The sequence below is a fragment of the Spinacia oleracea genome, chromosome 2 (assembly GCF_020520425.1).
Source record: "Spinacia oleracea cultivar Varoflay chromosome 2, BTI_SOV_V1, whole genome shotgun sequence".
NCBI classification, from domain to species: domain Eukaryota; kingdom Viridiplantae; phylum Streptophyta; class Magnoliopsida; order Caryophyllales; family Amaranthaceae; genus Spinacia; species Spinacia oleracea.
Window position 1 is genome coordinate 92,915,812 of NC_079488.1, and position 12,675 is coordinate 92,928,486.

Consider the following 12,675-nt stretch of genomic DNA (forward strand, 5'->3'; position numbering starts at 1 on the left):
AGCCGACGCCTTTTCAGGAATGCTACGAAGAGCTACCGAGAATCGGCATCTCCATGGTGTTCGGGCAAGCAGAAACGGGCCAACCATCTCTCACTTATTTTTTGCAGACGATAGCCTATTATTCTCTAGAGCCAATCGACAGGAATGCTCAGTCATTGTTGGAATTCTCAACAAATACGAAGCAGCTTCCGGGCAGAAGATCAATTTGGATAAGTCGGAGGTTTCTTTTAGTAGAGGTGTCAGCAATTCTTTGAGAGAAGAGTTAAGTTCGTTTTTGGGAATGCATGCTGTTGATGATCACGTGAAATACTTGGGACTCCCTACCATTATTGGTAGATCAAAAAAGGCAGTCTTTTCGGTCGTCAAGGATCGTATCTGGAAGAAGGTGCAAGGGTGGAAGGAGAAGCTTTTATCGAGAGCGGGGAAGGAGGTTTTGCTTAAGTCGGTGGTCCAAGCCATCCCCTCATATGTCATGGGAGTGTACAAGTTCCCGGTAACGTTAATCCAAGAAATCCACTCAATGATGGCAAGATTCTGGTGGGGTTCAAAGGATAACAAGAGGAAAATCCACTAGAAGAGTTGGGAGGTCCTTTGCAAGCCAAAATGTCTCGGTGGCATGGGGTTTTGAGACTTGAGTGTCTTTAATGATGCATTACTAGGGAAGAAGATTTGGAGGTTGCTCAATAATGAAGAGTCACTGTTAACCCGAGTTTTGAAGGCAAAATACTATCCCCACTCGTCGGTGCTGGAAGCTTCTTTGGGCCCATGTTCGAGCTACTCATGGCGTAGCATATGGAGTTCGAAGGCCCTGGTTCGTGAGGGTTTGGTGCGTAGAGTGGGTAATGGTTTAAACATCAGTGTATGGAACGACCCTTGGCTCATGGACGAGGATGGTAAGTTCGTGACGACTCCTCGTATTGATAACTCCATAATTATGGTGGCTGATTTGATTGATAGAGATGGCAATAGTTGGGATGTCCCCAAGGTAGAAGAAGTTTTTAACTCCCGTGACTCGAACCTGATCTTGGCTATTCCTCTTAGGGACCGCTTTCCTGCGGATTCTTGGGCTTGGGCTTGGTCCAAACATGGAGCTTACGAGGTCAGGTCCGCATATCATCTTGGTCAATCTCACTATGTAGGGGATGTTGAGCAACGCTGGTGTGATTTATGGAAGGCGGATATTTCCCCTAAGGTAAGACACTTTCTCTGGAGGTGCTGTTCGAACTCGCTCCCCACCAAAGCGTTACTTCGCTCCCGCCACATAGCAGATGAAGCGGTGTGTGCGTTATGCGGGGAGGAGGACGAGACTCTAGGCCATGCTCTTTTTTCGTGCTCGAGAGTTCGCCCCTTGTGGACAGCCTGTGACTGTGACCAAGCAGTACAGGCGTGGGATCTTCATTCTTTTGGAGAAACTATGGCTTCCTGGATGGATAATGCTGACCCGAAACTCTGCCAAAGAGTTCTCTTCCTAATCTGGTCCTTATGGCATCGGAGGAATAAGTGGACGTTTGATAGAGCTAGTGAACCGGATTGTGTCTTTGTGAACAGAGTTGGCCGGTTGGTGGAGGATTTTGGGACCTATACGACCAAGATTTATGGGAAGCAGCTTCATGGTTCGGGGCGAAGCAGTGGGGTTCGGGCTCCTCCCTCAATGGAGGTCATCAAAAGCAATGTCGACGCCTCCCTTTGTGTGGACGGCTGGGTGGGGTTAGGGGCAGTCGCTCGGAACTGGAAGGGAGAGGTGTTGTTTGCTGCGGTGAGAAGACACCAGGCTCGCTGGAGTCCCCTTGTGGCGGAGAGTAAAGCAGCTCTCTTTGGCTTGAAGAAAGCTCGACAGTATGGTTTCCAAGACGTTATTTTGGAGTCTGACTCCGAAACTGTGGTTAGCAGAATGAGTAAGAATTCATTTGGATTTTCTCTAGTTGATAATGTGTTAGAGGATATATCCTCATATAGCTGCAATTTTAATTTTGTAAGTTGGTCGCATGTTAGAAGAGATGGCAATAGTGTAGCCCATCATCTTGCTAAGTTAGTACCGTTCGGGTTTGAACAATGTTGTGAAAATCACTCCCCCAGTGAGATCTCCCCGTATGTACTGATGGACTCTCTTTTGATTTAATATAATTGCGCCAACTTTCCTTCAAAAAAAAAAAAAATGTCATAAGTAACCCTAAATTATAATTAATTAATAAAAATTAGAGTACCAAAAAAAATTGTCAAAATGAAATTCTAAAAGTTCATCGAAATTACTTATTTTAGAAAAAATAGTTTATGGAATTACCAAAAGTAGTCGGGTTTAATGTTGGGATTTTCTTTTCGGGATTTATCATCATGGATTTTTTTCCAAAATCACCCAATTTAAAAATAAATAAATTTAAAGATCAAAATGATCCATCCCAGAAACAAAGTTCAATTTTTTTTTTTTTTTTTTTTGATGTTTGGGATTTTTGTAATTTCAGTTTATTTTTGGATTTAATTTTGAGATATTTTTAAATTTTTTTACTAATTAATTAAAATTATTGAATTATTAGTGTTAATTATAATGTCATTAGTGGATTTTTTTTTTTTTTGGGTGCAAATGAGCCACAAGGGCGGGGATGAGAATCGATCTCTAGATCACCTGGAACCGGGATGAAAGATCTAACCAACTGAGTTATCCCTCACTCTCATTAGTGGATTAATTGAGATAAGGTAGCAACTGATATCAATTAGTATTAGAAATGAAGTTAATAATTGACTATTTTTAACAAGTTAGGGAGTAAATTAATAAACTGTCTAAAATCTACTCACTCCGTATTTATTTAAGGGATACACTTGTCTTTTCCGGTCGTATTTATTTAAGAGATACTTTTGCCATTTTTAGTAACTTATCAACCCCACCATCCAATTAAATAATCAAAAGGTCTTGCGCGCACAAGGTGTACAATAAATTTATTGTACACCAAGATAACTTTTATGAAGTTTTTTTGTAACTTTAACCTATTTTTCTGTAACTTTAATATTACAAAATTAAAAAGTTGATAGATGACTAATTTATACATTATTAGTGATTTTGAAGAAATAAATTTTATTCAAATGAAAAAATTTATCATTAAAAAATAGATAACTTTTACATATATAAATGTAACTTTTAAGCATTTTGAGTCAACTTTTACTCCGGTGTACAATATTTATTGTACACCCATTATAAATAAGAATTTGTGTTAAATAATATATCTAATATATCCTATGTCCCACCACCCTATTAAACAAATAATTTCAGAACTACACCCCACACCCTACCCCCTAAAATGACATGGTCCTCGCTTGTTTTACTCATTAAAATATCTACCCAACCTCACTTATTTTATTACTTTATTTCATTCAATTCTTTTTCTTATTACCCGTGCAGGCCAAGTGTATGCCTTAAATAAATACGGAAGGAATGTAGTAAGTGACAAATTTTCAATTAAATATAGAAGGGTAGAAATAGAAATATTTTATAAATACTTCGCTGCGGTGGCGCGAAATGAACGTTTACTAAGGTGTGCTCTCTAATCTCTATGACTCTACCTGTTTCTATTTTCCTGCCAGCATAAAAATTCATAATTACAAAGAGAGATGAACCTCGAATCTATTCTTCCCAGAAATTACAACTATAATTTTAATATCTATACTTTCTGCAATGAAAGATTACAGAGAAATTAAGGAGAGAGTCCATTCTTTTAATGTACACAAAGTGTTTGTGAAAATGCCTCAAAGAAAATATGTCTCAAAATCATCTTTCTTTTTTCTTTTCTCTCGCGCTTTATCATTTGGGATCATAAATAATGAACTTTTTTCCATCATGGATATTCGCTTCGCAAGATTTGTCTATTAATTTGGGTGTACAGAGCAGTTGAATAGTTGATTTCTTCATTTGGTGGAAGGAAATGCAAATGGAGGTAATGTGTTTAATGAGAAATAAAGCTTGAAACTTGAGTTGGGAACTTGGAGAATTTTGCCAAAGTATTAAAAAGTTATTGTCTAAGGAGTTTCCCATCCGTTTTCTACTCTCTCTCTTTCTCTCTTAAATTGGTATTCTTTTGCAAGATTTTACATGGGGATGATCAAATTTCGTAGCTCGATACAACATTGGATTAAAACTCGTTCAACTCTAACAGAAGGGATCAAGTTAGATGACGATAAATTGTAGTAAAATTCAATCCAGTCAATTCTCTTACACTAACAGTTTATGTTGTGCTTTCACTTTTTCGAAACAGAAACAAAAAGAAATTAACGAAAAGGAAGGATTGTGAGTGCAAATTGGTGCGCTGATGACAATTTGTCTTTGCAACTATTCAGAACCTTGTAAGCTTCATGTTTTGGGGTTATGGTCTTTTGAAACTGTTGCTATCCATGTTGGTGGAATTGAAATAGAAAAGAGTCTGAATTGATTGTCACTGAAATCAATATTGGATGAATATAGATGTCTTAAGTAAGTAATGGCAGATAAAAGGAGGTTTTTGTAGACAGTTTGTCGGGATTTAGCACTCCTTTCTCATGTCACGAGTTTGTGGTTGAGTTTAATGAAACTATTTTTCAATTTGGCAGCCAATATATCTATGTTCATCCAATATGGAGCTTCTCAACCTGGCTATACAAAGTGAAGAAATAGATAGTCTAATGGTGATGAAAATAGATGCTTCCCTATAGATAATGATAGATGAAGGAAGGGTATTGGTACCTTTGTTAAGAATTAATACTTCTGCCTGTCTCAAGTTTATGGTGAATTTACTGAAACTTGTTTATAATTGGCAGCCAACAGAACATTTATGTTCGTTCAATGTGGTGCTACACTACTTGTATAGCCAAACTGTCCAAGTGAAGAAACAAGTCGTCTGATGGTGCTTGGTGGTGAGTTTTCTTGAGTTTAATTGTTAGCAACTTTTTTGAATTTCAATATGTATATGTTCTATAATTTGCTTTTCTTTTAGCTTTCGTACCCTGGAGTCTGAAGTTAGTTTTTGCTACTAATCAATTTCTTTTATTTTAATTAAGATGTAGCTCAGAATACAATTGTTAGGGATCTAGGTGGCTTGTGAAATAGAGCTAGTTTTTCTAATTTATCTTATTGGGGAATTCAATAAAAGAAGAATATTACAAGACAATATACTTAATTTACGTTGGACTATAATGGCCGATGATACAATGTAACAATCTGAAAGTCCTAATTTATTATACTAAAATTTCTAAATGTGCATTTTACGAAGAAATTTAATTAAATAGTGGTGCAGACAAGGTCTGTAATTCTGTCTCTTAAGACTTGTTCATTTTCCCGGGTTTCTATAGGTGATTGACACTTCCTATTTCCAAAAAAAGCTCTATTTTCTTGTAAAGCAAGCAAGATAACCTTTTCTAGGGCCAAGAATTGGCTTTGGTTGATGATTCTTGATAGATTCAAGCTCCAAATCTGTAACATGACTGATCATTTTCCAATACTTGCCTCCTGCATCCTTGTTGAATTGTTGTGTGAGTAGAGAACATCCTCGAATTCGTAAATGCTGAAGAGAGGAGGGCAATCCATCTTCTGCGATGGATTTAAGTTTTGGGCAGTCCTCCAGGTATAGATCTCTAAGGGATGTGATGCTTGATAGATAGTTTGGTGTAGGAAAAGATTTCAGATTGAGACAGTTCTCAATGCTCAAGCATTCAATCGATGTTGGGAGCCCTTCTTCTGGAAACGCCTCCAGTTTTTTACATCCTGAAATAGACAGAAGCTTCAGGGAGGTGAGGTTTCTCAATGTACTATTTTCATGTGACAAAGTAACAAGATCCTGGCAGTTGTGGATATACAAAGATTGTAGCCGAGGAAGATGTGGCAGTTTGGGTAATGTATCGAGGTTGGTGAAGTTGGAAATGATGAGCGAGTATAAGGAGTCTGTACTTTGTATTGCATCTATCAAACTTGAACCATTGCATTTATCTAGTTCCAGACACTGAAGACGTTGGTTGTGTTGTGGAAGTGTTCTTAAAATGCACCCACTTATTTGCAACTTCTGAGGTGAAAAGAGTGTTGGCATTTCCTGCAGCCTTGGACAATTGACAATTTTCAATTCGAGAAGATCCATAAATGAATGTCGTTGTACGCGTACATCTCCACCTCCATGGTTCCTAGTAACAATATGCATAGTTACTTCTCTCCATTCTTCTAGCAAGGCATTGTTGCTAAGGATCAAGAACATTACAGTTGGCATGACTGGTAGAGCCTTGAGAACATCACAGTGGTTGATCTTCATGACCCTGAGGTTTGGGAAGATGCGTGGAAGTTCCCGCAACTGTGGGCACTTACTAATCCTTAGGCTCCTTAAGGATGGATATAGTGTCTCTGGCCATTCAGACAACTCTAACATTCCTTTGATGCGAAGCTCCTGAAGGTGCGGTAATGGACCAACAGAGAGGATTCTACAACTTACACAATGATTTAAGGAGATTTTGTATAAATTTTGGAGCATTCCATTACCCATCCAACTTGAAAATCTGCTTCCTTTGTACTGGTGTATGTGAAGCTCTCTCAGGCTCTGGTAAGGTTCAAGATCTTCAAGGACTATTTCTTGCACTGTTTGATTTTGTAAACTGGCATCCTGCTTGCTCCATTCAAGTGTCAACTTAGTAATTCCTTCTTTTTGTTTAAGCTCTGCCGCCTTTGCATCTGCCGAGTTTTCAAGCATAGAAATGTGTAGCGTACCTTCTAAACTGTTCATGCTCTTCAACTCCTCAATTCCATATCCACTCTCCTGACGGACATAGAAGGAGTGAAAATTATGCAAATTAGTTAAACCTCCTATATTTGGGGGCAATTTAGAGCACTTGTACCAGAACATCTCATCCAGCTCAAGATATCGAAGATTTTGCAGGTTTCCAAGGTCCTTTGGCAATTCCAGAAGCCAAAGACACCCAAGGAGTTTTAGTATTTGCAGATTGTAGAGGTTGCAAACTGTGTTTGGAAGTAATCTAATCTCAGTTCTTGACAAGTCAAGGTACCGCAACAACTTCAGCTGTCCTATAGATTTTGGCAAATCAATTATGTTGGTTGAACTGAGATCTAAAACCCGCATGTATCTGAGTGCACGGAACATCTTGTCAAGGGCTAGGCCAAAATCTCTAGCGTAGCTGATTGGTAGCAATAAAGTACGGAGCTTCTTAGCTTTAAGAATCTCTGCTGCAGGCTTCTGAACATCTTTACAATGAAATGATACATGCCGAGATGTATGTTGAATAGAGTATGACTTGTTTTCTTCGATCCGCTGACAGCAACTAGAGACAGATTTTGCTAAATCATGAATTAGATCGTGCATCTTGTACCGTACCTTGTTATCAATGTCTAAGATCTGAAAGAAGGACCTCGTTAGCAACTCATCAAAATAATCACTTCCAGTTTCCTCCAGTTTGTTTTCTCCTGTCAGTTGGATGTAACCTTCAACTATCCACAGTTTGACTAGATGATATTTGTCAAACATATGGCCTTTTGGAAATATATAACAGTATGCAAAACACTGCTTGAGTTGAGAAGGGAGATGATCATAACTCAATTTAAGAGCAGGCAGAATGTTTGGAATCCCATTTCCAAGATTGGATTGCTCTGATTCCCAGATGCCGTTTTTCAGGATCCTCTGCCATTTACTGACATCATTATCCCCTCTCAAAAGTCCTGCCATTGCCTTCACTGCTAGAGGGAGGCAATTGCACCTGCGGGTGATTTCTCTACCTATCTCTTCTAAATCTGTCGAATATGCTCCATCCGGAAAGGCTCTTTTTGCAAACAAGTCCCAACATCGTTCCTCTGGCAACTGGCCCAAGGTATGTGTATGACTAGCACCCATAATCTTTGTGACGTTGCCATTTCTACTGGTAACCAAAATTTTACTTCCTTTTGGACATAATTTCAGGAAATCATGAATAGGTTCCCAGTCTAGTTTCTCAACCCACACATCATCTAGCACAAGCAGGAAACGTTTTCCATCAAGGACTTCCAGGATACGTGACTGGATTGAGCTTCGTGGAATCATGTCATGCCTCATCTCCGTGAGAATTTCAACCATCTCCCTAAGAATCTTATCCACACTTGAATCTACTGAGACATTAATCCACATAGCAACCTTGAAATGGCACACATCATCGAGCTTTTTATAGACCCTCTCATCATTATAGACTAGCTGAGCGAGGGTTGTTTTCCCTAGGCCTCCCATCCCTATGATGGGAAGAACAGGGACACGTCTATTATTGCCAGCTTCATCTTCTTCTTCTTCTTCTTCTTCTTCTTCTTCTTCCTTGAGCAACCAACTAACAACTTCTTCTCGCTCCTCTTCCCTCCCAACAATATCTGATGTGTCCCTTAAGTAACTCATCTCTCGAAGGCCAATCCTATTGCCTTGAGGCGTCCAATCTGTTCCACCATAGTCCCCAGGCCTGAAATGGAAATTAGTCTTTTCTTGGGAAATAATATCCATCCTTGTGACCATCTTCTTGATCTTATTTGCAGCATCTGATCGAGAGGAAAGCCAAGCAAATGGGGTAGTGAGCCTCTGCTTCTGTATAATAGAAGCCTCAATAGCATAAGTTTCCAGAATATCCTCCACATCAAGAGAAGCATCTCTAAGCTTTGAAAGCCAATCTACTAGCTGCTCTGATTTTGAATCCGAGCAACACCGTTCAGCATCGTTAAGCACTGCTTTGATGGAGCTTAAGTTGCTCATTAGCTTTTCCATCTCACCTTCCACCCCATAGAGTTGATCATATTTGTTCTTACCAAAGGAAAATCCTAACTCTATGATTTTTGTGATTATAGGGCCTGCCAGAAGTGACACTGGGTCAGACATTGATCTGATCTCCTCTTTTTACTTTTTTAGTAAAGAATAAGCAACAAGAAATTCTAGAAAAGGGTTTTTGAAACTAAAACAGAAGTGGAGCTTTGAACTGAACTAAGCTAAGCAATGATGACAACTCTTTCTAGTGAGGAGGAGTTATAGTTATAACCAAAGCCAGAAAAAAACTGCAGATTTGAAAGAAGCTAATAGAACAAGGCTATGGACATCATTATAGGGGTTGAAAAACAGAGGAAGTATAAAACACCGTAATGTATGTAAGATGAATTTAACTTGGATGTTGAATTACTTCATATTTATAATGTTATATATACTCCGTAGTATGTTACAGAATCTAGACGCGGAAGTTGAATTTTTCTGAGTAATTTCTACATTAGCAAGTGGTAACTGGTATAAGTCCAAAAGTTGACAAAGTCGTTCCTAATTAATCATAATCATTGACACAGTCAGCTCTCCATCTCTCTCTCTTTCTGTCTGAAAAAGTTTTGTTATTTATGGAGTTATGGCCCATGGAAGTTAAATCCGCGCCAAAAACACGTATTGTTGCATTAACAGAGAACATACCGAGTATTACTTAGCCGTGTTGTCTGCCAAAAAAGAAAAAACTTAACCGTGTTGAGCAGTTGATATTTATACTTTCTAGAACAATGACTACCCCTGAAGCTTGTTATATATGTGATCCAATGAATGGTAAAGTCTCAACTCTCAAGAGGCAAAAACTTTATTTACAACTGATGGGAAAACAAGTATTGAAGACAGAACAAGTGTTCCTTGAGCACAAGAGAAAGGTAAGAAAAGAAAAATAACCACATGTGAGTTAGGCAGGAGTAGTTGTCACGCATTGAAGATAGAGGAAGAATGACTTATAAGTTATAACACTAGTTACTAGACAGAGCTGTCAAAACATGTCATCAGGTCGGGTCCGCGTCGGGTCATCTCGGGTCTCTGGTCATTATCAAGTCGGGTCGTGTCGGGTCACTTGATCACTCGGGTGCAGGTCGGGTTGGTTTTCGATCGGGTCATGTCGGGTTTTTTTCTCATTTCGGGTACAAGTCGGGTTCGGGTCGGGTTCAATTTCGTATTTGGCTCTTATATAGTCGGGTTTGGGGTCAAGTTCGGATCGAATAATTTTTAGGTCGGTTAAAATTCAGGTCGGGTTCATTCTCGGACACGGGTTAAGATCGAGCCATATCTGATTTAGTCATCTCAAAATATCCAAGCGTAAAAAATTTACTCCACATGTCAAGTCATAACAGGTTTTGTGGTAAAAATCGGGTTAAGGTCATTGTCGGGTATCGAATCGGGTTCGGATAATTATTCAGTCGGGTCAGTTCGATTATCGGTTATCCTTCGGTTGGGTGTCGGGTTCAGGTCGTACAACGTCAAGTTAAAATCGGTTATCGATTTTTTCGGGTCGGGTTTCGGGTTAACTGTTTTACCAAAATTTCGGGTCATGGTCGGTTACAGGTTCGGTCGGGTTTTCGGATCGGGTCAGTTTTCGACAGCTCTGCTTAGTAGGTTACTCTTCCTAGTTCCTATTACCGGTTGGTTTTAGGATTGAACCTTGTTGGACTTGTATGTGTAGAGACTCTCCTAAAAAAACGTTAACATATCTCTAATAAATGTTAATTCTTCTTCTGAATCTGCTTCTTGTTCTTGTATGTTTATGATATTATTGTATCTTACATGGGTTATATGATTCGATCTATATGCAGAAAAAGTGGGTTGATAGGAAGGATGGAAGCTGTGGTTTCATGTTATACGCACGATCCTTGTTCGTAACTTGGGGTCATCGTGAGTATTGGTCTTGGAATAGCTTCAAAGATACCAAGTAAGTTCTCTTTTATCTATCTTGCATGCTTTAATGTAAAATTAACATAAATTCATACTTTAGAGTAATTAATTTTGTGGGCGATTTATTGACAGTGACGATAATATTGAAGTGGTGAAGCTGATAAATGTGTGTTGGCTTGATGTGCGAGGGAAATTAGGTATGTCGGAGCTCTCACCAGGAGTAACGTATGAGAGTGTGTATGTTGTTAAGTTGACAAAATCGGCGTCTGGGTGGGAGCTTCCACTTATGCTGAGGTTAAATGTGCCAGGAGAAGAAAATAAGATTAGGCAAGTTAGCATGTTGATGAAACCAAAAGGAGAATGGTTTGAGCTGAATTTGGGAAGTTTTCAAGCAAAAGCTGGTGAAAATGGAGAGGTTTGTTTCGATATCTTTGAACATGGTTGCCACTGGAAAACCGGGCTCATCATCCAAGCTGCCATCATTAGGCCTAAACAATAAGCACTACGCACTCGCTACTTTTCTTAAATGTACCCTATTATAGCTAGTACCTATTCTAAAAAAAGTTATGTTATGGCTTTCTAGTTTTCAGCTTGAATGTCATCAATCTGGAATTTTGTTGAGAGTTAAGACTTAAGAGATATGGAATTATGTACATTGCTCTGTTGTTTTTTGTGTCCGTTCCTGCATTAAATTAGACCAGCTAATCCATGCAATTATGCAAAAATAAATGTTTAGGCTACTAAACAAGTAAAGATGTTAATCTACGTCTACTTTTTAGTCCCAATTGTACGTTTTGGATATATTTTCACATTCTTTTGGAGCTTGCTTTCATCTGGTATTTGATCATCCAGCATTAGCTTCCAAAAAAAAATAAAAAAATTCCATGAAATGCGCATGACATTTCACGGAACGCACCAAATACTTCTGCGCGTTTCAAAAAACATAATCTATATATAATATACTAAAAGAGAGGAAATCAATATGGTGATAACAAATGTCATTACAAGATTCGCCTCTCTTTTAATATAAATAATTAAACTTGAAATAAAATAATTACTATATTTCGTATATATTTTTTTTGCGTACAACCTTCTTATTACATACTTATGGTAAAAAATCAATAATGCAAAATAATTTCTTAATTTAACATGTTATATATATACTCAATATACATCAAGATCAATGACTAAAATAATTATACCTAGAATCTATTTCAATATTACAATATTCCCAATATCATAATGCAAAATATTGTCAAATTCACTATTACAATACAAAATATTGTCAAATTTACTATTTTCAATATCTATTTTAATAACAGTACAATAGATATTTTTTCTAAGCAAATAATTGATGTTATATACCCACGATTACACCCAATACTACAATTGGTGTCAATGAATAAAGGTGGTATACTTCCAAATATTAAAAAAAATATCACCAACCAACAATTATTCTCAAATCAAAAGTTGAACGTTTTTGGACATCAAATATTTCCTCCATTCTATAGCGCTCGAAGATCTTAAACTTTGAACGTTGTTGTTGATCAAGGACTACATATGTTATATATATGTTATCTAACATGTATAAGTAGTTAACTTAAATTTATTAATGACTAATTGTATGTACTATCAAATTTTATTTATAATATGCGTCATATATTGAATGTGGATATGTATAACGAACAATTATTTTTGCTTTAATATACGAAGTAGTATTTAACAAGGTTGTCTAACGAAATTGGTTAATATCTTTATATCTTTTTTTTTCTCGAATTTATAATTTTCTGCTTATCCTTCCATTACAGTTCCTTAATCTTTTAAATGAGAAACAGTTTTAAGAATTTTTTTAGTTTTATTTTTTGTTATTAGTTTATTTGTCTTTGACCATTGGATGGTAATATATTTGCCTTTTCTTTACATTGCAATCCAATGAAAAATTATTGCATGCAATTTTGGATAATGAAAATCGATGTAGAGCTGACAAACACCGCTCTCTGATTTTCCTTAATATACATTAAAAAAAAAAAAAAAAACT

The 12,675-nt window shown here is 37.5% G+C and overlaps 2 protein-coding genes across 2 annotated transcripts; one reads left to right on the forward strand and one right to left on the reverse strand.

Annotated features, from left to right (window-relative positions):
* Nucleotides 1-5,057: 5,057 nt before the first annotated feature.
* On the reverse strand, nt 5,058-9,113 carry LOC110791593 (putative disease resistance protein RGA3). Its single transcript, XM_021996347.2, has one exon. The coding sequence runs from the start codon at nt 8,835-8,837 to the stop codon at nt 5,343-5,345; it is 3,495 nt and encodes a 1,164-aa protein (XP_021852039.2). The 5' UTR covers nt 8,838-9,113; the 3' UTR covers nt 5,058-5,342.
* Nucleotides 9,114-9,475: 362 nt separating this feature from the next.
* LOC110791595 (lectin) lies at nt 9,476-11,314 on the forward strand. The gene is made up of 3 exons (XM_021996348.2): nt 9,476-9,631; nt 10,559-10,674; nt 10,770-11,314. Exons 1-3 carry the CDS (start codon nt 9,491-9,493, stop codon nt 11,134-11,136), a joined length of 624 nt encoding a protein of 207 aa, XP_021852040.1. The 5' UTR covers nt 9,476-9,490; the 3' UTR covers nt 11,137-11,314.
* Nucleotides 11,315-12,675: the final 1,361 nt, after the last annotated feature.

Bases quoted from the DNA above. Each gene is read 5' to 3' on its own strand.
- LOC110791593 (XM_021996347.2), bottom strand. From the start codon at position 8,837: ATGTCTGACCCAGTGTCACTTCTGGCAGGCCCTATAATCACAAAAATC.
- LOC110791595 (XM_021996348.2), top strand. From the start codon at position 9,491: ATGACTACCCCTGAAGCTTGTTATATATGTGATCCAATGAATGGTAAA. The intron at 9,632-10,558 runs GTAAGAAAAGAA...ATCTATATGCAG, and splicing joins TCCTTGAGCACAAGAGAAAG to AAAAAGTGGGTTGATAGGAA. The intron at 10,675-10,769 runs GTAAGTTCTCTT...ATTTATTGACAG, and splicing joins AATAGCTTCAAAGATACCAA to TGACGATAATATTGAAGTGG.